This window comes from Zootoca vivipara, chromosome 3, assembly GCF_963506605.1.
Source record: "Zootoca vivipara chromosome 3, rZooViv1.1, whole genome shotgun sequence".
Lineage (NCBI taxonomy): Eukaryota > Metazoa > Chordata > Lepidosauria > Squamata > Lacertidae > Zootoca > Zootoca vivipara.
Window position 1 is genome coordinate 97,222,212 of NC_083278.1, and position 25,190 is coordinate 97,247,401.

General features: G+C 46.8%; 1 protein-coding gene across 1 annotated transcript in view; it reads left to right on the forward strand.

The window, feature by feature from the left end:
- The first annotated feature begins 19,303 nt into the window (after positions 1 to 19,303).
- PKDCC (protein kinase domain containing, cytoplasmic) overlaps positions 19,304 to 25,190 on the forward strand; it is a 49,703-nt gene continuing 43,816 nt past the window's right edge. The window contains exon 1 of the mRNA XM_035111230.2: positions 19,304 to 20,397. Within this exon, the coding sequence (XP_034967121.2) occupies positions 19,663 to 20,397 (735 nt within the window). The 5' untranslated portion in view covers positions 19,304 to 19,662. The remainder of the gene's footprint in view (positions 20,398 to 25,190) is intronic.

The following is a 25,190-nucleotide window of genomic DNA, read 5'->3' on the forward strand; positions in this document are numbered from 1 at the left end:
CGGATAGCCGTTTTATGTAAGAAAAAAGTATGCTAATCATGCATGGATCACCAAGCACAAGAATCCCACATGCCTATTTGGCTGTGTGTCCATTAGGAATGGGAGAAATTTGATTCAGTGTGTGTTTAAAGATGAACCTACCAATTCCCCACTTTCTGAAACAATATGCAACCCTTCAAGATTTGTTCTTCTCCAAATTTTGCCATACAGTCTTCCAGCCAAGTAATGGGTACAAAAATGCAGAGGCATGCTACTATGTGAAAATTCACTTATCCAAACATGAAGAATTATGCCCAAACCTTGCTCCACGGATTCAGATATCCAAACAGCTGGAGTCTGACCACTTCCTTACTTTCTTGCTTGAACAGCTGAAGAGAAAAACAGAAGCCACCTGGTGGTGAAGGCTGGTAGTGGATTCTTATTGCAAGAAACCCAAGATGCATCACTGTGAAAGAGCCTGATTTGCATGTTGGGTACATCTGCAATATATACTTAATTGTAACTGTTGTGATATGTTAACCAACAAATTGTACTAAAGGCACTGATGCCTCCACCCCCGCCTCTTTCAACAGCTAAGTAAAGTAAGAGCTAGGCTGGTTCACCATGAGCTTTAGTGGCCCTGAGAGCACATAGGTACAGTTCTGGACCAGAAAGAAAAATCTATAATTTTTCTCAGAGTTGTGCATGTATAGATCCACAGAGTAGGAGAGGATTTATCCATGCTTACTACTAACCAAAGATTTACATATGCTTTTAAGAAAGTATATTTTATTTAACAGAATATATAAATCGCATAAATTTGATTTACGTTTTCAGTTCAGGCTTCCCCAAAGCATTATATGCAGGAAATAAAATAATAATTAGTATAAGTTGGTGCAAGAAACTCAAAATAAATTTAAGGTCTAAATCACCTCTTGCTTTCCATGTTTATGAGACAGCTGTTCATAGGTGTCAATGCATATTGTCATTGGGAGCATATGAAATGAAGTTCCTGCAGAGGGCATGCAAGCTCCGTGGTTCTTCTTCACCTTTCAGGAGTCAAATATTGTGTGCGGCTCCCCTCCCCCAAGAGTGCAAAAGTCCGAACAATAGTCTAAAGTCTAGAACTTCCAAGGATTTCTACTTCTGAAATACTTATTGCCATGCGCGACTTCCACTAGCATCCCGGGGCAAAGGTCGCAACAAGGCGCATCTACTTCTGGGTTAGTGGAGTGCGTAACCCGCAGCATTCGTAAGGGGGACGGTACGTAACACGAGGTACCACTGTACCTTATATTTAATATTATGGTTTACTCCCTCAAATATTGATTAAAAAATAATTATGGAGTTAAGGCCATGTGTTCACCCATGTTCTTGGTGAATTTCAGACCAGAGCACCCAAAATAAAGGTGTACCCACATCCACACGATATTTTTAACTCACATGGCTTCCTCCAAATAATCATGGGAACCGCAGAGCTACATTTCCCAGCAACTACAATTCCCAGAATTCTTTGGGGGATGTAATGTGCTTTAAATATTTGGTGTGGATATGACCTAACTCTCATCTCCAATTTGTTTCATTTGTTGATGATCACAGGTGTGTTCCTCTTTATCATTCTCAATGCTGCCATTTGGGAAGCGACAAATTATTTTCCCTAAAGGGAAGTTGAGATATTGCTGCAAACTTGATCATGCTTAGGAAGGGAGCCTGGTTTTAATTTTTCTGCATTTAATTCCCTTGGCTTGTTAAACACTGGTCGCAATAGGGATTGTTGAGATCAAATAAGGAGCAAATGTTTAAAATCTTTTTACAAAACCTGAACAGCTCACTTTCTCCAGCTTTTCTAAAGGGGGATGCTGAGATAAATAAATGTTATCTTCCGATAAATAAATAAAAGGCTAACATGAACAAAGAGCAGGCAGAAGCCGCCCAAATCTGACTATGTCTTCCATATGTTGCAAAAGCAAAAACAAGATAATATCTGTTCATTTAATTTACATTGGAACTGAGAAAGAGAGACCTGGTTTAGGAGAATCTAGCAATATTTCATCTGCCTGACCTGGATGCAGACTTTGAAATTGCTGCTGTTGTTTTTCCTCACCTAAATCTAACCCTTCCTTGTGGTAGCAAACACATATTCCTGATGTGTTAGGAACTGTGTTTGCTGCTCTCTGTTAACTCCAGCCAGTAGCTTTGTTTATAAATGCTTGTTGATTTTCCTTCCAGACTAGTATAATTAAGTACACTTGAGACAGCTGGTGCAAATGCACTCCTGATTTTGAGTTAGGTGTCTGGAGCAGCCATCCCAGTCCATTAGGCAGAGGTAAGAAAAGGCATTGATCAGTTGCAGATCCAAAAGGGGCTCACAATAGGAAACGTGGACCCGCTAATGTTTTCTGTCTTTTGAAAAAGCACGTCTTGAACATCAAAGTTCTCCAGATTTGTTGTCTTCCAAAGGCCTGCTTCCAGACTGAAAGGAGTGAAGTATTTTGTGGGATGTGTCAGGAACTGATATGCTGAAGGACGAACACAGACTTTCAAATGGAGCCCAGAGCGAAGAATGACATGAAATGGAACAAAATCTGTGGCCCACTTTCATGTGTTGGCAGTTCCATTTCTGTCTCGGCTGCAGCATTTGTCAATGCAATCATGCATATATCCTCTATGCCAGGCATCCCCAAACTGCGGCCCTCCAGATGTTTTGGCCTACAACTCCCATGATCCCTAGCTACCAGGACCAGTGGTCGGGGAAGATGGGAATTGTAGTCCAAAACATCTGGAGGGCCGAAGTTTGGGGATGCCTGCTCTATGCAGTTAAACACAGACACATAGAAAGCTGGGACCGGAACCCTTTACCTTTACCTTTAAACATACATAGGATTGTTCGCTAGTGTCAGTCTTAGAACGAGGAGTCTTGGGACCATTGTTTTTCCCCCTATGGAACCTGCACTCTTATGAACTGATAGGCTGTCAGTGTTGCAGGAATTGGGCAGTGCCGCTGTGGTTGACAAGCCAGCATGGTCAATGGTCAAACTTGGTCAATGGTCAAAGGTTCATCACCCCATAAACCCATAGAAAAGCAGCCACAAGGAATTGTCCCAGATCATAAAAGCAATTGTTCTATTCATTGAGTGAGTACATGCATATCTTACTCTTTCTCTAGGGAGCTTATGGTTGAGATGCAACAGGTGTCCACTATCTGTACAAGGCGATTCATAAAATAATGGCGATAATGTATGATGCTGTCCCGTTTTATCGTTACAACAACCCTGTATAGGTAGGTTGGGCAAAGAGATGGCGACTGGCTCAGGTTTGAGTCACCATTTGAACTGACGTCTCCATAGTTTAACTCAGACTTTCCATTAAGTCACCCCTAGCTCTGTTGGAGCATGCCTCTCCCATGTAAAGGGTATTGGTGAGCAGAGCTGTTGGGGCTGAATCCTAGTTTGGTACAGTTCTATATCACACAGGGAGTCTCCAGGAGTAAGGCAGGCTCCCTGCATCAGACTTTGTCCAACAATTTTATGGACAGTGATGGACCTAGTGTTGCAAGAAGTGGAACAAATCATTGGCAGTTACCATGCTCACATGTTGCCTTTATGCGTAAGCATGCTTGACTGGTTTGTTCAGCTTTCAGCTCTATGTTCCTGGCTGCCACAGCCTGTTCCCCTTCTCATTGGCTGGTCTGGAACACTTGGATCCCTTCATTCCAAGACTGAAAAGAGATGATCCTTAGGCAGTGGGCAGGGGAATTTGGTATCCTTAAGATCAGACTTGCACAGCTTGTGACCCACCAAGCCAATCACGGTTAGATAGCCAAGAGGTTGTTAAGCCTAAAGATCTTACTGCTGTCCATGGCTGCAGAAAAACAACAACCAAACAAAAGTCCACATACCAAACCAATCAAGAGGTTAAGCCATCTGGCAGGCAACAATACACAACCAATGATGTGTGTTCAGCTTAGTGAGTCACAAATTGAGCATGCCTGCATTTGAGCTATCTTGTCCCATCTGTTATTCCATATTAATCTGTGGCTACATCAGATTCCTCAGCCTAGAGAAAAATAACCTCAACTATCACTGAGGTCACCCCCAACCCAAGCTGAGTCCAGCAGACCTGGGTTAAATTTGCTGTGGAATTTCATGCCTTGATGAGTCAGTTCCCCAGGAGCCTTTCACTTCACCGAAAGAATGTGCTAGGCACACTCTATTTGAATGGTCCCGCTTCTCTGTGCATGGAGACTTGAGTGGTACAGGCAAGGGATTTATGAAGCTGCCAAGAGAAGTCATCATGCAACCTGAAGTTGGGTGTCAGCATATACTGAGGACACCCAGCTATATTTCCTCTTTATTGTTTGAGGACATGCTGGCCTGGTTTCTGGCCACTGTAACTGGATGAATGAGACTGATCCTTGACAACATGGAGGTACTCTCTATGGACAGTTCTCAGGTCCATAGCTGAGGGAAGGGGAAGCTTCTAGATCCAACGTTGTCACTAGAAACCCATGTATCTTCAGTGGCTCGAAGTGCCTTGGGACACTTTGGCTTGCTAGCTATAGTCTTTCCTAGATAGAGATAATCTCTGGTCATGGTAATCCATGCTCCAGTAACCTCCTGACTGGATTACTATAAGACATTCAATGTGGGGCTGCCCTTGAAGACATCCCAGAAACTGCAATTGGTATAGAATGCAGCTGCTACACTGTTAGGCAGTGCCCTGGTTCGAAATCTGTCATACTCCCAGCCAATACATTTCCTCTCCATAAATGCTATCATATTGTTTTAAAAGTATGGTGTGAATGTGGACAGTGTGTGTTCTTAGAAAGAAGGCTGGCCACTGCTGACTTGTGGCATTGGACATAGCTCACTGGTAGAGCATTTGCGTTCCATGTAGAAGATTCCAGGTTCAATCCCTGACATCTCCAGGTAGGGCTGGAATTAGGGTTGCCACCTTTGTTCCGACAAAATACAGGGTGGAGTGGGGCAGTTGGGGGATATATATTTTTTCATCTGGTGCTGAAGTGACTTCAGAGCAATCCATTACAATCCATTGCAGCCTAACAGGACGGCCCCTCTGGAATTGGACCACACACACACACACACACACGAGTTTGTAAATCTATCTGTGCTTGGCTACCCAGACCTTAAATACTTGACCTTTCACACACTCTTTCAAATATATGCATTTGGAGACAATCCCTAACTTGGTGCACACACACACACACACACACACACACACACACACACAAGACCTGAAATACAGGACAAAACTATATCATTACAGGACGTAGCATTTTACATTGAAATATGGGATAATCCTCTACAGTATTATATTCAGGACAGGCGGCAGCCCTAGCCTGGAATAGACTCCTACCTGAAGAGCTGCTGCCATAGGAATGAAGAACCTCTATCCAGATCCAGCGGGACCACACCTCCCAATCATCCCTACCTGCACTGAGGCTGATGGGAGTTGGGAATCCAACAACATCTAGAGAACCACGGCTTCCCCATCCCTGGTGTAGGCATCACAGAACTATGTGGACCAATCTTCTGATTCAGCATAAGGGAGCTGCCTGCCTACCTACCTCATTGGCTACTGCACTGCCATTCCTTTTCAGTCAGCATTGTGCAGACAGTGAATGGAAATCCCCCTCCACACTTCCCTTTCTCCCCCCTCCTTTTCCTCAGCTCCTTCAGGCTTGGGGGTCATCCAAGGAAGCCCGTTGCCTCCAGACACAGGGAGAGAAAGGGAAGCTCATCCTCACCAAACACATCATTAACTCGCCAAATGGTTTGCTGGGAGATATGCAGCAAGAAAGCCAATCTGATATAAGGAAGCCCAGTGCTTTGTACTTGGATGAGACTGGGGGTATGCATGTCTGTGTTACCAATGGCATCATCTGTCACCTTAATGAATAAGGCTGTTTTGAGGACAAAATGCCACCCTGTGTTCCTTGGGTTGCTTCCAGGCGACCTGGTTATGGAGCAGTCATCCTGATTTGTTTCCGGGCAGGCTTTATGACTCTGACCATTTACTGAACATATATCCCAATTGGTTCGTGTGTGTGTGTGTGTGTGTGTGTGTGTGTGTGTGTGTGTGTGTGATGAGCCACTGCATTGTTACCCCACACTGTCCATTGCATTTCCACCCTTGCTTTCCTCACTGTAAAAAGGTCCAATTTTGGAAAGGAGGGGAGTAGGTTTCAAGTAAGAACATCTTCCTAGATCAGGCCAATGGCCCGTCTTAGTCCACGATCCTGTTCTGACAGTGGACAACCAGATGCCTATTAGCTAAAAAAGCCAATGCAATTCTGGGCTGCATCAATAGGAGTATAGCATCTAGATCAAGGGAAGTAATAGTACCACTGTATTCTGCTCTGGTCAGACCTCACCTGGAGTACTGTGTCCAGTTCTGGGCACCACAGTTTAAGAAGGATACTGACAAGCTGGAACGTGTCCAGAAGAGGGCAACCAAAATGGTCAAAGGCCTGGAAACGATGCCTTATGAGGAACGGCTTAGGGAGCTGGGTATGTTTAGCCTGGAGAAGAGAAGGTTAAGGGGTGATATGATAGCCATGTTCAAATATATAAAAGGATGTCATATAGAGGAGGGAGAAAGGTTGTTTTCTGCTGTTCCAGAGAAGCGGACACGGAGCAATGGATTCAAACTACAAGAAAGAAGATTCCACCTAAACATTAGGAAGAACTTCCTGACAGTAAGAGCTGTTCGGCAGTGGAATTTGCTACCAAGGAGTGTGGTGGAGTCTCCTTCTTTGGAGGTCTTTAAGCAGAGGCTTGACAGGCATATGTCAAGAATGCTTTGATGGTGTTTCCTGCTCGGCAGGGGGTTGGACTGGATGGCCTTTGTGGTCTCTTCCAACTCTATGATTCTATGATTCTATGACAAACCAGCAAACAGGACCAAGAGCCCTCTCACCTCCTGTGGTTTCCAGCAACTGGTATTCAGAAGCATTGCTGCCTCCAACTGTGAAGGCAGAACATGGCCATCATGTGATAGCCCTCTCCATCAGTTTATCTAATCCTTTTTTAAAGCCATCTACAGTAGGTCAGGGACGCGGGTGGCGCTGTGGGTTAAACCACAGAGCCCTAGGGCTTGCCGATCAGAAGGTCGGTGGTTCAAATCCCTGTGACGGGGCGAGCTCCTATTGCTCTGTCCCAGCTCCTGCCAACCTAGCAGTTTGAAAGTGCACGTCAAAGTGCAAGTAGATAAATAGGTACCGCTCCGGCGGGAAGGTAAATTTCCATGTTCTGCCCTGGTTCGCCAGAAGTGGCTTTGTCATGCTGGCCACATGACCCAGAAGCTGTAAGCCGGCTCCCTCGGCCAGTAAAGCGAGATGAGCACCACAACCCCAGAGTCAGTCACCAGTGGACCTAATGGTCAGGGGTCCCTTTACCCTTTACCTTACAGTAGGTCATCACTGCCTCCTGGGAGATCGAGCTCCATGAACTACCCTGGTACTCAAAAAGATGATGTAATTGCTCCTTCTATAGAAAAAAGGGCCTGAAAGTGAGTTCCCCATCCTCTATACCACTGCCCCCATCATTCCAATACTGGACTGGACTGGAAATGGACTCAAAATCAGCCAGACCAAAATGAGCTCTAACAGGCTCATTGTTTTCTGTGCTAATTTGCAGCTGCAACTCTCCAGCATTTCATCTCAGAGCCCCTCCCAGCCCAGATGCCAGGGATTGAACCTGGGGCTTTCTACATGCAAGGTATATGCCCCATCGCTGAGCCACAGTCCTTACCAGCATTTCATAGAATCACAGAATTGTAGAGTTGGAAGGTACCTCAAGGGTCATCCAGACCAACCCCCTTCAATGCAGGAATCTCAATGGAAGCATCCATGACAGAGGGCCATCTGATCTAGGCTTAAAAACTTCCAATGAAGGAGCATCCACAACCTCCCGAGGGAGACTGTTCCACTGTGGAACAGCTCTTACTGTCAGAAAGTTCTTCCTGATGTTTAGTCCGAATCTCCTTCCTTGTAGCTCGAATCCATTGAATCAAGTCCTGCCCTCTGGAGCAGAGAAAACAAGCTTGCTTCATCTTCAACGTGACAGCCCTTTAGATGTTTAATATGACTTTAAATTAAGACATGATGCTATATGAACTTAGATGGAATATTATAATTTTTAAAGAACCAGAGAAATTAATGATGGCATATCTGAATAGCTAAAAGACAGAACCTCCGTGGTCTGAAGCAGTCACCTCATCAAATGCAGGAGGGGGCCTATCAGATCATCAAGCAGATACTAAGGTGGGTGGGAATGATCAGAAATAAATATTCATAGCTGCCAAGTTTTCCCTTTTCTCGCGAGGAAGCCTATTCAGCATAAGGGAAAATCCCTTAAAATAAGGGATAACTTGGCAGCTATGTAAATATTGCTTTCATAGAATCATAGGCTTGTGGAGTTTGAAGGGACCACAAGGGTCACCTAGTCCAACCCCCTCTAATGCAGGAATCTTTTGCACAGTGTGGGGCTGGAACCCCTGCCCCTGAGGGGTTAAGAGATAAAGAGTCTCACGCTCTGCTGATTTCTCTCCATTCAGCAATCTCTCATACTCCATTCTTGAATTTCCCTGAGCAGCCTAGCTGGCTACTGTGAGCAGTTTCTGGATTAGGCAGATCTCTCTGTTCAAGGAGGGTGTTCTTGCCTACTTAATTGGAAGAAACTAAATTAAAAACAACAGCAACTCATTTTGCTACCAGCATGTGGTCTTCAAAACAGCCTCTTCTCCTGGCTGTTTTCTGCTCGTCCCCCTTCCCCCACAACTTGGCCTATTGACAGTCCTGCTCCTGAACCACCTCAGGTAACATTGTAATGCAAAATACCTGGCTAAACAAGAGCCTTCCAATAAGGCAGAGTTTGCTCCATTATCTGATAAGAAACCACCAAGGGGAAAGAAGCTTCCATTGTGTTCTCAATGGGAGGTTTTCTCTTTGCTTATGTGTGAAAGCTGCTAATCCCTCTCTAAATGGGTTCTGTGATTAAGAGCTGGAGGGATGGGTAAATAGCTGTTAGGTGTCTGGAAGCCATGCCAGCCATCAAGGGAAATTATAACCCGTGAAGAAGCCAGCTCTACTAGGTAAAAGAAGCTGATAAAGTGATCCTTCTCCACACTGCTTTAAAAAATGATGAAAGCACAACCTGAAGAAAGAGACAATGCACTTACTTTTGTAAACAAAGTAAATCTTTAATAAAAAACATTTTTTTAAATAAAAAAATCAGGAGCAGGACACTTATCCCTGTTGCAACAACTTGTCTCCTGGAAGGGATTTAACAAGATGGTCAGGGTGTTCTTGCATGTGGAACCCAAAAGTGAATTTGTTTGTTTATTTTTGCATCTGCCAACTCTTGGTAACATGGATGTTACCGTACACACATCTGCTAAGAAGTATGTTCTTCTTTTATAGAAGAATATATGTATTTCCCTCTTCCACTTTCTGTCCTGGAACACAGGAAACTGCCTTTGAGGAGGAGGAGGAGGAGGAGAGGAGGAGGAGGAGGAGGATACTCCGCCCATCTGGCTGTATTTCCCCAGCCACTCTGGGTGGCTTCCAGCACATATAAAAACATAATGAAATGTCAAACATTAAAAACTTCCTGATACAGGGATGCCATCAGATGTCTTCTAAAAGTTGTGTAGTTCTTTATCGCCTTGACATCTGATGGGAGGGTGTTCTGCTACTACTGAGAAAGCCCTCTGCCTGATTCCCTGTACATTTAAAGTGCTATGATGCCCCTTTTAAATGGTCCCGGCTTCCCCTAGAGAATCTTGGGAGATGTAGCTTGCTAAGGGTGCTGAGAGTTGCTAGGAGACACCTATTCCCCTCACAGAGCTACATTTCCCAAAGTGCTTTGACAGTCAATTCCTCTTCACAGGGAATGCTGGGAATTGTAGCTCTGGGAGGGGAATAGGTGTCTCCTAGCAACTCCTTGGCACCCTCAGCAAACTATAGTTCCCAGGATACTTTGGGGGAAGCTTAAAGTGCTTTAAAAGTATGGTGTGAATGTGGCATTCTGACAGGCAAGGACTCATCACAGACTCACTTGTGTTAACAACATTAACAGTTTGGGGATCTTTCTGACCAATGAACACCTTTCTTCCAAGTGGGGTGGAGACTCAGTATCAAATAGTGCAGCAGATGGTAAAAAGTACAATATAACACCAGTCCTGAAAAACCTACATTGGCTCCCAGTCCATTTCCGAGCACAATTCAAAGTGCTGGTGTTGACCTTTAAAGCCCTAAACTGCCTTGGTCCATTATACCTGAAGGAGCGTCTCCACCCGCATTGTTCTGCCCGGACACTGAGGTCCAGCTCTGAGGGCCTTCTGGCGGTTCCCTCACTGCAAGAAGCAAAGTTACAGGGAACCAGGCAGAGGGCCTTATCAGTAGTGGCACCGACCCTGTGGAATGCCCTCCCATCAGATGTCAAAGAGATAAATAACTACCTGACATTTAGAAGACATCTGAATGCAGCCCCTTTCAGGCAGGTTTTTAATGTGTGACATTTTTTTTTTGTAAATTTTTGTTAGAAGCTGCCCAGAGTGGCTGGGGAAACCCAGCCAGATGGGCGGGGTACAAATAGTAAGTTGTTGTTGTTGTTGTTGTTGTTGTTGTTGTTGTTGTTGTTGTTGTTGTTAATATTGCATGCCTGGGCAGGGTGGCCCTAAATAATATATTTTTTTAAAAGCAAGTGCTGAAAACAGTACAATGAAGCATTGCAGGGGGTTGGAGAAGATGATTCCTTGCAACTCTCGGGATCCCTTGCAACTCAACAATTCTAGGATTCAATAGGCAGGGAATTCCGGAGAACAGGAGCTGCCATGTTAAAATTGGCAAAGCAACAGAAAGCTGTCTTGTGCGTGTGGCAGATAAACTGCAGCAGGAGCCTGAACCCCCAAAATTTGCCTAACCATTCTTGATGATCACAGAAGGTGGGTGGCTTGGCATTTTGCTTTGGAAAATGCTGGCCGCACCAAACACCAGCAGGTGGCGTGTTATTGGTAGGCTCTTGGGTTTGACATCTCAATGTGTCTTGGTCCTCTTTGAGCCTCTTGTGTCCATTTCTGCTCTCCTTCATATCTCCCTCCTTGCATCTGTCACAAGGATGGTATCGGAGCACCATGAGATGTACAAACTGTACTCATTGGGACCACTGACATTACCGGGTTGTTAAGTCTCTCAGATGGGAGCCCTTTAATGCTGATGTATTATTATCCTCATTCTGGGCTGCTATTTAACTTGTAATGGGATGCGGGTGGCGCTGTGGTTTAAACCACTGAGCCTCTTGGGCTTGCCGATCAGAAGGTCGGCGGTTCAAATCCCCGCAACGGGCTGAGCTCCCATTGCTCTGTCCTAGCTCCTGTCAACCTAGCAGTTCAAAAGCACACCAGTGGAAATAGATAAATAGGTACCGCTTGTTGATAGTTTCACCCCTCCCATTGTGGGAATCTGGTGGTCTGATTCTTAGAGAAAGGAGGGGGAGGAAACTGTTCTTCTCTTCTTCCGTCTCTGACTGTGTGAGCTTTTTCTGTTTCATCTTGTACTGATAAGATGGCTGCATGAGAGCGGCAACACTCGTGCAAGCAAGCTTATTGTATAGTACCATGTAGTTTAGCTTTTGTAAATAAACTGAGGTATGCTTCTAACCTCCAACAAACTTTCCGCACTATTGCGCTACTGTTGAGTTGGTGCTCCCAATCGCAGTTCTGAGTCCAGGCTACAGAGGAATGCTGAAGGTGCTCCAGTTGCTTTGCCTATGCCCAGGGGCTAGTGAGACATGGGGCAGAACCTGGCATATACCCACACCACCGTGGCGGGAAGGTAAACAGCGTTTCCATGTGCTCTGGTTTCTGTCATTGTGTCCTGTTGTGCCAGAAGCGGTTTGGAAAGCTGTCTGCGGACAAATGCTGGCTCCCTCGGCCTGAAAGTGAGATGAGTGCTGCTACCCCATAGTTGCCTTTGACTGGACTTAACCATCCAGAGGTCCTTTGCCTTTTTTTACCTATTTAATTTGTGTAAGTGGACTGTTCCTTTCCATTCCTAGCGCAAGGTCTCAGGACCCAACTTAACTGTACAGCTGATTCTCCGGCATTTTCACATTTAACCTCCCACTTATGTTTGAAACTCACTTTAAAGACATTGGGATGGTGTTGACTCTCAAACATCTAGTTCAGTGGCTCCCAAAGTAGGTGGCATCATCCCATGGGGGGCATGGCTGGATTACCTAGGGGGCACTAAGAAGCAAGGAGGCAGCAGGGGGGGCTCTGGGGGTGTCAATGATTATCAGACTTTGAGAAAGCTGCTAAGTTCATTAGTTTTGTTGAACTGATTAAAGGAAATAGTTTAAAGTGGATTTTGAATAAAGGTGCAATTAATTGAAACAAAGTAAAAAAAATCCTTCCAGTAGCACCTTAGAGACCAACTAAGTTTGTTATTGGTGTGAGCTTTCGTGTGCATGCACACGAAAGCTCATACCAATGACAAACTTAGTTGGTCTCTAAGGTGCTACTGGAAGGAATTTTTTTAAAATTTTGTTTCGACTACGGCAGACCAACACAGCTACCTACTTGTAACTAGTGCAATTAATTGTTCCTGTTTTGGATTTTATAGTGTTGCTATCTTCCTTAGTGGGCTGTGAAAAGTGCTATTCTGAACCATGTTTTTTTAACAGGGGTAGGGGGCACTGGGGATGAGCTTATGGGACCAAGGGGGCAGTGGGGATGAGCTTATGGGACCAAGGGCGCAGTTCACTGAGAGTTTGATCAAGAGTGCTTAAAGAGTGCTTAAATTTGGGTATCAGAGCAAAGGATAATGAAAAGGAAATAACTGTAAATGCTGGTAAGGGGGAGATCGGCAACCTCTTCTGAGGGCTGTGCATGTGTAATCTAAAACCTTCATGTTTGTCTAATTAATACGTAGCATATTGAGTGTATCATCCATAAGTGCTTCATTTAAAAAATACTATTTGAAGACTTGAAGTTATTAAAGTTAGAAAAGGCTGAGGGGTTGGGGGAACCCTGAGGGTCTTGGATGAGTCTGCCCGCTTGCCTTTCAGATTCTCTCTGCAAGTTATCTACCAGATTCCCACCCTCTTTTAATTACCGCTTCATGGTTTACATGCCGTCCAATTAAAAGAATATTACATTTAAATCAGGAACATATTGTTGATGGGAGTTCAGATTCAGCTTCACTCTTGGCATCCTCAGCTTGTCACTAGAATTTCACTGTGGCTCTGGAGTCTTGGATGAGATGTGGATCCTACCAGAAAAGAGGCGCGGCGAGTTTTCTGGTACATGTACTATATCAAATTGATAAAATATGCCGTGCGATGGTTAGCGTGATGGACAAAGACTGTATCGACCCAGGCATAGATTGCCACACAATCATGAAGCTCACTGGCTTATTTTAGGCTAGCCAAGGGTTTCCCAAACTTTGGTCCCTGGCTGTTTTTGGACTACAGCACCCATCATCCCTAGCTAGCAGGATCAGTTGTCAGGGATGATGGGCATTGTAGTACAAAAATTGCTGGAGAATTTGGGAAACCCTGGTAGTCAGTCATACCACACAGGACTGTTTTGGCAATAAAATCGAGGGGGCGGGGGAAGACCCATGCAGATCACTTGGAGGAAAGGTGGGATATAATACAGTACATAATAATAATATGCATTGCATATACCAGGCATCCCCAAACTGCGGCCCTCCAGATGTTTTGGCCTACAACTCCCATGATCCCTAGCTAACAGGACCAGTGGTCAGGGATGATGGGAATTGTAGTCCAAAACATCTGGAGGGCTGAAGTTTGGGGATGCCTGGCATATACACTATTTTAGAGAGAATAATTGGGTTGTGTAGCCACCTAAGTGCTACCCAAGTAGGCTCATTGGTCTACTCTGCGTATGGCAGAGAATTCCACAATACTCGGTCTATGACACTAAATGGAGGTTCTAGCAGGGGAGCGCAGCTATCGTATACCCTTGACCGAAGAACGGTACACTCCTTCTATCTGGGAAGGTCGTCCTCTTCCACCGAGCGCGCAGCTTCGGGAGGGACGCACATGGAGCGGTGAGGGAGGAAGGGGACACCCGCCTAGCCAGCCAGATCAGCTGAATCAACCCTGGCGATCAATGGGGTGACAGATGTCGCAGCCAGATTGCCCTCACATCCAGGGATAGCCACCATGGTACTGTATTCCACAGATGTTGTTGGGGAGTTTCTTTGGCCCCATGGAGCCTTCAAAGTGGGGGGTTCCTCAGGGTTCAGGTTTATCCCCTATGTTGTTTAGCATCTACATGAAACCACTGAGTGGGTTCATCTCGAGTTTTGGAGTTGTTGACTCCAGGTGAAAATGTTTCTCTATTACCACACCTTTGGCTGATTGAACATTGTATGTCTTTTTAAATGTGTTTGTGGGAGAGGAGTTATTTTTGTTCTGTTCTGTTCTTGTATTGCGTATTTTATGTTCTCATTTTGTATTTTTATGCTGTGAACAGCCTTTGATCTTTGGTGAAGTTATACAAATTTAATTAATAATAACAATAACAATTTTATATATGGTAATCATCCCATTTCATCTCCCCATCACCACCCAAAAAACCCTCAAACCCTAAAGAATTTAGGTTGTTGTTACTGGGTTTTTATCCCCCCCCTTAATTTTTTTTTTAAATTTACTGTTGTTGGGTTTTTCACCCCAGCACAAATGCTTTGCATCTCATTTCAACTCATCTGCTTGTTTGTGTGTGTGGTTTGCAAAACTCTCTTATGTTTCATTTCCCCCTAGATGTTTTGGCTCCTGGAGAAAGTACGTGGGTTGCTTTTCATTTCCCCCAAAGCTGAGAGTTGTGTTTTTGAAAAGCAGAAAGCTCAGTTGCTTGTTATTGTCAAATTGTCATTGCCAACTTGGGGAATGAGCAACGACACTCCTGCAGATGCTCTCAGTGACTGAGCTGGGATATAAATGCTCAGGCAGTCCTTGATGTACCCTGGACCTAAGTTGTTCAGGGTTTTATAACTTAATAGGAGAACCTTGAGCCCCGCTTGGTAGTAGATAGGCGGCCAGTGCAGATGCTGTAAAAATGGTGTCCCATGTTCTCAGCCAGATGCTCCCATCAGCTGTCGGGCCACTGCATTCTGCACCAGCTAGAAGAAGAAGAAGAAGAGTTTGGATTTGATAGACCCGAAGGAGTCTCAAAGCGGCTAACAATCTCCTTTCCCCTCATCCCCCACAACAGACACCCCGTGAGGTGGGTGGGGCTGAGAGACTTCAGAGAAGTGTGACTAGCCCAAGGTCACCCAGCAGCTGCATGTGGAGGAGTGGAGACGCGAACCCGGTTCCCCAGATTATAAGTCTACCACTCTTAACCACTACACCACACTGGCTCTCTCTCCCACACTGGCTCTCTACCTACACCTTCTGACAATCCATTACTGTCCAAAAATAATCCCAGTACCCTAGGTTTAATCAGATACGGGCAAGCATGCAGTAAAGATTAATCCAGTCTAATTGCAGACTTCAAGGCTTCAACATCCTGCCTGATTTTTGTAACCTCCCGTACCTTATTCCCCTTAACTCCTGCTTTGGGTAACATCTCTAGCCCAATGGAAAAATTATGGCACACTTGACAGCTTGTGCACCGTTTTGTTACATTTTGGTTGGTCCGGCTGTGAGCATGCACAGGTATATTGTCCAGCTATGGATTTTAGAGCCCTCTCCCCTTATGGGCCAACACAGCTGCCTTAAAAAGTAATAATAATAAAATCTTGTTATCCCCCTGAGTGAGTCAATGAGTCAGTCATTTCCAAATATTTCTATACAGACAGATAAGTCACTGTCTCCTCACTGTAAATCTCCATCCATTTTATTTATCTCTATTCATACAAATAAGTGTCTGTGTTCTGTATGGCAGACCACACATATGTGCCTCTCATACATTTCTCCTTGTCCCTGAAAGCAAATATAGGTTTATGACTTTCTCAAAGAAGTCAAATTCAGCCTTAATTGTAAAACCACACAGAACTCAACCCTGCTGATGTAGATTAAATCAACTCCCAAATTGTGTTGTCTCATCCCAGACACCCTTTTTTTTTTTACCTGGAAGCAAGTCCAGCAGAAATAAACAGGGTTTCTTCCCAAGTCATTAGGGGATCTTTATGGTGAGGCTAAATACACTTTCTCAAAATCAAAAGGACATATGCACACAAACATATTTAGGTTGGAGGCAGCAGAGTACAAAGGGGGGGGGGACTCCAGAGTCTCCTTTACCTAAGCTTAACTTTGGAGGTTACATCAAAGTGGCAAAAGTGAAGGCGTGAATGTGCACCCACAGTTCACACTTCTGGTGAATCTTGTGGGGTTCTTGTGGGTTTCGCCTTCAGTGATAGAAGCCTATTTTGGCATACATATACATGCTATAATATATTATAATATAATATTTAAATTAATGGCAGCTATAAAGTTTATTTAAACAAACCTTCAAAGGCCTTTGATTTGTTTTAAAAGAAAGGTTTAAAAAGCCTGGGTGGGTAATCAAGTCTTAACCCAGTACGTATGGAAAATATTGTAAGGGGGAGGTTGGTGAGCTTCTCTGCGGAGACTATTTTTTAAGCGAGGTGCCAGCACTGAGAAGCCCCCCCCCCGCTTCAGTAGCCACCTGAATTCATAAAAAATAGCCACAATTGATAAAATAATAGTAGCCACAATTGATAAAAATTGAAGAGAGGAATGCATTGCTGATGGAGCTGTTTTCCTTTCTTGCCAGGAGCCTTTCCACCGAAGACCAAAAAACTCAGGAGGTGAAATTAATTGATTCTGCTGCCCGCAGATCTTCCCGCTGGTGGCAAATGACAGTTTCAACGGCACTTTCTTTTGTGTGGGTGACATGAGCGGCACCACACTCCTCCAGTCCTTTTTCTCCGAGGACTGGATTCTAGCCGGCTGCGTGGAGCCGCCCTTCTCCCCAGCCCTTTGTGTTTGCTAATTAGTTGCTAACAGCGCCGTCATTCAGACCTTGATGGATAAGCGCACCATTAGCACCCAGGCCCTGCAATTCACGTCCTAGCTGAGCCGGGGGATCAAGGCCAGCCCCAGCCCGAGAGTTGTAGGTTTAGCATTGCAGCTTTCTCTGAAGACCATTTTTGGGGACTTATTTTCTTGTCACGACACAGGACGGACACCCCATCCCTCCAACCGAGGTTTTTGTGTGTGGAATCAATTCTCCATTCCTTTGCAGCTGCCAGACGCCTTGCCAGAGAAATCGATCAAGGCACAATATTTGAAGAGAGCGGTTTAAACACTGTCGCTCAGAGAAAGTTTGTAGCTCCTCCGACCATGAGATAAAACCTTACAATCCTTTGTTGATGGTTATGCAGAAATAAGTCCCGCTGGATGCATCTCAGTTCCATTACTAGCATAACATTTGTGTCGAGTGGGGTTTACTCTCAGGTAAGTGTGTCTGGGATTGCATTATCAGGTAATCCCATTAACCTCAACGCGATTTACTTTTGAGTAGATAGGCACACAGGGGATTGAGCTGGGAAATCTGAAATATTCACGCGCCTTAATGAATTTAACACTCGCCTCTTTCCTCTGCCTAGTTCGCAAGTCCGGAAAAAGAATTTTTCTGTTCGCCTCATTTAACACCCTCGGCCAACCTAATCGCGGCGATTTATCGCGGCATTGTTGCAAGTGGGTATTTTAAATCGGATTTATGTCTGTCCCTCCAGGCAAAGGTGATTCAGTGCCGATGGCTGAGCCCCGCCTCCCATTTACACAAATGGCTTTCCAAACGACCCATAATTTGTAGGTGTTATGGGGCTGGCTGGCGGGGAGTGGGGTAGGGGAGGTAAAGTAAGGTTGAGCTTCATTCAGTGGCCTTAAAATACCAACCTGTATTGAGCGGTGATTCTGAACACCGACATGTTTAGAGTTGTTGTTGTTTAGTCGTTTAGTCGTGTCCGACTCTTCGTGACCCCATGTTTAGAGTAGACCCATTGATTTCAGTGGGCCTACCCTAAACGGGACCAAGTCTGGATCCTACCCACTGTTGTTTAGCCGTTCAGTCGTGTCCGACTCTTCGTGACCCCATGGACCAGAGCACGCCAGGCACTCCTGTCTTCCACTGCCTCCCGCAGTTTGGTCCATGTTTACACGGGAATAAACTCGACTGAGTTCCGTGAACCTTGTTTCCTTCTCACGTAAGTAACCATCAATATTTGATATTGATCTCTAGCAGTACAATGGCCAGCTGCGAGCGTGTCACACAAGCATAGTCTGAAACAAACGTTTATTCCTATTTATTACAAGCAGGCATTTGTTCATAGCTTTAAATATGTAAAAATTAATAGGGAATGCGGTTCATCAGCGCTGCCATAAAGAATAACTGACCCCATGCAATTTTGAAGCGGATATTCTGTTTGGGGCATATTTTTGAAAGGTCAGCAACTTTCCTCGTCTCACCCATCCTTCTTCTGCTGCCCACTTCCCTCGCCCACATCGGTATTCCGACGTGGGCGCTGCCTGTTCCACAGAGGCTCCTTCACGCATATGATTCATGGGACAATGCCAGGAGGGCGGCAGATGAAGGGGCGCGGCGGGAGGGTGAAAGCGACGCACGTATCTGGACAGCTCTTGAAGCATTTAAAAATACACCCCATCCACCCACAAAATCACCACTTGATCATAGATAGAACCGTCACAGCATCCTCAAAATAAGAGCTATCGGTATGAGAAAGATAGAGGCTGTCAGTTCGTCCGGCTACAACACGTGCACTAGAGCAGAGGGATGAACTCCTGCCTTCAGATGGACACCCTGCCTGGGGCAATCGGAGCCCTAAATCCAGAATGGTCGAAGCAGAGAAACAACCTTCCAAGACACCCATCCCCACCTCCCGCCCTCCGAGTCCTGACGCTTTCCTAACTTACAAGCTCTACTTTCCGCATTCCGACGACCCCCCCCCTTTCCCTTCCCTGCCCTTCCCTGCACTGCGGGTCAGGCGGCGACGCAGCGAACCAGCCGCCGGGCAAGAAGGGGCCCTATACACAGTCCCATTCACCGCTGTCTTCTGCGGGCGACACCGTTATCGAGTCAGCAGTGCCTCCACCAGGAGCCCCTTTTCCTCTCCGCCGCAGAAGCTCCCTCTGGGACACGTAGTCCTCCCTCCCTATGCTCTCCATTCTCCGCGCCGAGCGGGAGACTACGTTTCCCATCCACCCCCGTGCTGCTCTCCGCGTTCCACGGGCGGTGCCGAGCCGCCAATCAGGCGGCGTCACCATGTGTGCAGAACGCTCCGAGGATTCCAAATACATTTCCCTCCCCCGTTCCAAATGCAAACTCCCCTCTCCCTCCTCGCAGGGGTGCAGCTAATAATAAGCGCATCGGGGAGGCTTTATAAAGGCGGCGCTGGAGGCAAGTGTCATGCGGGTGGCAGAGCAGCGGAGCGGCGGCTGGGCAGCGTGAAGAGGCGGCTGGTGGGTGTTTTTATTTTTTGGAGAGAGCTGCTGGTGGTTTTATTTCCTTGGCCGTTGCTGCTGCGGATCTGGAATGTTGCAAAGGAGCTGGCAGCAGCCAAGCTGATCAGCAGCAGCAGCGGAGGAGGTCGGAGGCAAGCAGCGGCGAGCCGCGATCGCTGCCCTGCCCGAGCTCTCCGGGGCGATGAAGCGGCGCAAGCTGGCCGTGGCCGCCGGCTTCTGCATGTCCTTCCTGCTGGGCACTTTGCTCAACGTCCTATTCATCCCGGCCTTTGATCCCCAACAGCAGCAGCAACAGCAGCTCAGCGCGGGCGTCACGCACTCGCTGGCGGGCTCGCCGGGGGAGGCGGCCAGCAGCAGCAGCAGCAGGAGCAACCCCCTCCCCGAGGACCTCGCCCGGCAGATCCGAGAGCGCTACGAGGAGGTGCTGCGCTACCAGCCGCCTCGGGAGGCAGCTGCCGCCGGCGCTCGCCTGGCAGTGCGACCCCTGGAGCGGCGGCTCATGGATCTCGCTCCGCAGCGGCTCTCTTCCTCGTCGTCTTCTTCCACAGAGCGCAGCAGCAGCAGCAGCCGCCCCAAACTGCCCGGACCCCGGGCTCCTTCTTGGGGCGGCGCGCCCTGGGACCACCCGCGAGCGCAGCTGGAGCTCTCGCTCGGCCCGCTGGCGCTCGGCTGCCGGGACATCGGCAACGTGAGCAACGTGCACTACCTGGGCTCCGGCTACACCAAGGCCGTCTACAGAGCCGTGCTCAACCGGAGCCTGGCCGTGGCCCTCAAGTCCGTCGATTTCGGCGGCCACGACATCGACAACTGCGTCAAGCTGTACGCCTCCTTGGAAGGCTGCTACCGCCTAGCTTCCTATAAGATCGCCAAGGAAATGCTCTTGTTGCAGAGGCTGCGACACCCCAACATCCTCCAGGTAAATGGGGGGGGTCCCCGGTATGAAGAATTGGGGTGGGGGGAGGTAGAGGGACGCAGACAGACAGACTGGTTTTATTCTATAATAATTGTGTGAGCGATCAAGTAGAGGGACCTAGTTAAACCTTGGGGTTGGATTTTTTTGTTGTCGAGATCCTGGCTTATTCATGGGCAAAATTGTTTAGATGTGAATTGCATTAGGAAAAAAGGGGAATTTTGGGAAGGAAGCCATTGTACTGCCAATTCCCGGCGGGGCTGTATTCTTTGCTTCTGGAATAATGATGTTTTAATTGGGCTCTCTTGGAACTGGCAGGTTTGTGGAAGGAGAGTTAATCTGCACCCCAGTCCTCCTGACGCGTCAAGTTAGGGAAGTTTACCAGCGAGGCCGGCCACGTGCGACCTCTCGGTGTTGCTGCTCGCTCCTCCCAAGGTGAAGATGGCACCTAGGTGTTTCAGTGTTGATTTGGGATCGAGCCGTCTGGCAGCAGATCCGAGACCCGTTTGCTTTGGGAAGTTCCCTTGCGATGCGATCTGTCCGAAGGCAAACATGCGCTGCCATGCTCTCCAACCCAAGATTTAGTTCTAAAGCCCATTTTGGCCACCGATTTTGGCCAACTTCATTTGGAGATAAATCCTAGAGAGATATTTTGTGTGTGACAGGGAAAAGTGAATAGGATCAGGATCATGTCTCGTGATTTTGGTTAGACTGCTTTCCCGATCCTCGACACCTAACGCTGTCTCCTCACAAGGAAGTCCCAGTGAGTTTCCTGGAACGTGTTCTTATACCTGTACTTGAGTCCGGGCATAAAATGCAGCCTAAAGGAACTTCTGTAGTTCTCCATGAGATTTGCTTCTTTACGTTTATGTGCCAATTAAATTGCAGTCCTAAACGCACAGACTTGGGAGGAAGCTCCACTTAGCTCAATGGGACTTCCGTCCGTGTATACATGCATAGGATATTGCTGTTCCTCCGTGTGTTTTGGGGTCGGGATGCTTGAGACAGCTGTTCTGGCATATGTCCCCTAAAACTCGGAAATTCAAAGCCGATGGGGGAGAATGCTGGATAAATCAGAAATATTTGGCTGCTTTTATTGTGCTAAAGAGGGTCGCAATCATGAGGAAGCCCAAATTCGAAATATTCTAGTGGATTTAAGACCTCGCCTCCTGATAAATTTGCTTAAAACCAGTTTTTTAAAAAGAGGGGAAGGGCCGTAGCTCATTGGTACAGTCTGTTTTGCGCTCCAGAGGTCTTTAGTTTAATCCTCAGCATCTTCAAGTAGAGCCGGGGTGGGAACCCCGCCTGAAATGTTGCAGCTCAGTGTAGAGTCGATATTGAACTAAATGGATCAATGGTCTGCCTTGGTTTAAGGTAGCTTCGTAACACAGAGACACACAGCTAGCGAGGTGGAGGCTTAGATGAAATTTTGTCGAGAGCAGAACGTGCCAAGTTTGGGAGTCGCACAGAGTTCTTTATCTGTTGCTGCTCGATGATTTGTGCTGTGTTAACAGCCTAAACATTTGGACCGAGAAGAAAACTTGAGGAGTTGGGGTAGACAAATAGGACTTTTCGTACATCGGTTGGGGGAAACGCTTATTGGAATGAAGTTGTGAGTAAGCCGCGACGGTGTTCAAACCCGGGAGTGCCACAGTTGTATAGACGTGGGCGGGCGTGTTCTAGCAGCAGAAAGGAGGCAGAGACGTGTAGATCCCCAAACCAGCCTTCCGTTTTAATCTCACTCTGAGCTGGAGACAGGGGAGTGCCAGAAACCCGGGAGAAATCGGGCAAGCTTTCAACAACTGTTGGGAGGTTAGGCGTCCCGTCGAATCGGTGTGAATATTCTCTGAGATGAGGGGGTCGCGGGGTTCACAGCTCCGCCACGTCGGTTCTCTCAGTAGCGCGGCGCACAGTGGGATTCTGCCTGAATTTTGCAGCGCGGCACACGAGCGCACCCTGAGGACTAGCGCCGTGAATGCTCGCTTTAAGTTGCGGATAGTCAACCTGGTGTCTGCGTTCAGCCTCGATAACATTCAGCAGCAACAATTCTTAGCCGGCGAGAGCATCGCGGCCGATCTTAGAACGAGCAGGTTTGAATTCGGGATTTTAAATATTCGTGTTAGAAAGAACCCCTTTTCCTCGCGGATGTCAAGCCTCCCGATGGTGCCCGAATGTCTGTTCCCGGTGCTCCTCGGGACAGGCATCTCATACATTCTCCTGTTTTGTGCAGATATCTATCAGTTGATGTCTACGGGACGGGTAATAGATCACACCGTATTCTGGCAGACTGAAGCACTTGCAAACTTCACACACAAACACTCCCCCCCCCCCCGCCGCGGATGCATTAAATCAACCCTCCACTTTCTCCCGTTGAAATGACATGGGATCTGAAAACGATTAAGTTGGAAATCCTGTTCCCGCTTACTCGCGGGTAAACACAGCGGAAGTCGATAGGAGTTCGTATACGAGAGGAGCTTTATAGCTTCTTCTTCAAAAAAGCAACAACAAAACCACCCGCTATAATATAGTTGTAATACAGAACCACCAAAATGAAATACTGCTGTGTACTTGTGTGTGTGGAGGGGGCAATCTGTCTAAACAAGAGCCTTGGCGACCTCGATGCCAAACACCCCTTGCTCTGTAACAGGAGGCGGCGATCGGCAAAGCAGTTGAGCAAGAGCCTGTTCCAGTCGGCTTGGGTGCCCCTGGGAACAGAGACTCTAGCCTGAGTCTCTTCGGAGGAACCCGGCAGGCTTCGCAATTTCGAATCAGGGCGTAAAACAGAGCGAAATGCACACGCTCTAGGTTTTTTTTTTGACCCGGTTTGGCAATCGCTTCCTGCTCAGGAAGGAGAAAGAAACGGCTCATAGCTGCGATTCTGCCGCGGGGGGGGGGGGGGGCGAGGGCGGTGAGGAGTCGGGAGGGGAGATGACCCGTTCGTGTGAGAGAGATCTCTCCCCCCTCCAGAAACAGCAGCGAGAGGAGAAGGAGGTCTCTGTTAGCAATTTTGACTCGGGAGCACATCAGATTGGTCTTGTCAAAAGCGCAGACAAGGCGGTCGATGGAGCTTGACAGTTAAAGCTTCCCTCCCCATTCCTCTCTGTTGTTGTTTTTAAAGAGGACTTTGTTTCACCTTGTGTTTCTCGCTGGAGATGGATGTGCGCAAGTTCTTCCCCTTTGGGCCTGTCGACAATGTCATATTCTGAGATGAAGAGAGAGAGAGAGACTCCCCGTTTGTACCCCTTCTTCCCTCCCTTGCCACTGTTTGGCTGCCATCCTGTACCTGGGAATAATCCACAGTGAATCTGCTGATCTGCCTTCCAAATCAACATGCGCAAACCTGACTGTAAATCCCTCATCTCTTCCCCCCACCCCAGCAATACCCATGCAGCCTCCCATTCAGACAGTTTAGATTTCATACAGATGATCCCTTTTCAGGTCCTCACTCAGGACAGAGCCACTTCTTTGAACTAGCTCCAGTTTTGATAAAAAGTTTTGAGAAAAAGTGTCTTGGGTGTCTTAAGGCAAAATCTAACCTGTTCTTGGGAAGGAAGTTTCGCTGAGTTGAAATGGGCTTGCCCCAAGTAAGCATGCCGATGAATACCAGCCCTAGAGAATTCCAGAGGCGAATTCGTTGGGGCGCCAGGATCTGACTTCATCTCAAGCTGTAGCCATCGCTTTCAGGCCTCTTTAAGGACTGTGCTTATTAACAAGAGCTTCTGTGCACTTTTCAGTGGGGTGGGGGGACCCATACAGAATTTGGCTGGGCTCCTCACACAATGAAAGCTCGGCCTCTATGTAGACACCAGCCGCTCTGCAGAGAAAAGATTTGTTTTGAGCAAGTCTCTTCCATTAGGCCCATGAAAATTAGAGGAGGCAGAATGATCTGTTCCTCTTATTTGTAATTCCATGGAGCAGGTCTCAGAAATGCCTATCTTCCCTCCCCCCTCCCCAATTCCTTTTGTGAGCAAATATCCTGATGGGGAGGACCCTGAAAGAGAATCAAGGGCCATCTAGTTACCTCCTTTCAGAGCCTCTTTCTCCCGCCTGGTCAATTACGACTTCATGGATTAAGTGCCACCCCAATTATGAGTAAATTTCATTTAAGTAATCAGAGCCATATTTGCCAATGGGGTTTAGATTGCTTTGGCTTCCTCAGAGGTTCAGTAAGGCTTACCGTACTCGACCAGGATCCCCAACACACTGGAGGGAAGGCATAATTTCATTTTTAAAAATCCTGGTGAAATGCAGACATGCACTAAATGCTTCCTAAGGCATTACAGGCAAAGGATCTGAATAAAAAGGAAGCCAGCAGATCTAGCTGGATATTTTCTGTGTGCTTTTGAAACAGCTTTTTCAGGGGGTGTTTAGGGTAAGACCAGAGTGCGGCTCTCAGTTTTGTGTATTCAATATTCATGCTTTTTAGAACACCCCCCCCCCAAAAGGATTTCAGTGGGCTTTGGGGTTGTATCAAGCTACCAGTCTGATTCTCCAAAATAGTGAGCAGTGACCTGTCTAGAACCCTACAGAAGATTGCTCTTGAGCAGCGGTTCCCAAATTCCCCCCCTTCTGCCCACGGACCACTTGAAAATTACTGGGGGTCCTGGTGGACCACTTAAATATTTTTCTGCCCGTTGTACCAATTGTAATCCCTTAGACTTCAGATGCAATATAAGAAAGAAAAGAAGCAATTAAAACGTACATTAAAAATTGATATCAAATATTCAGTGAAATGGATGTGCCGTCTCTCCGCTTCAACCACAGATCTGCAGGCACACTGTGGGGCCCCTTGAATGAAG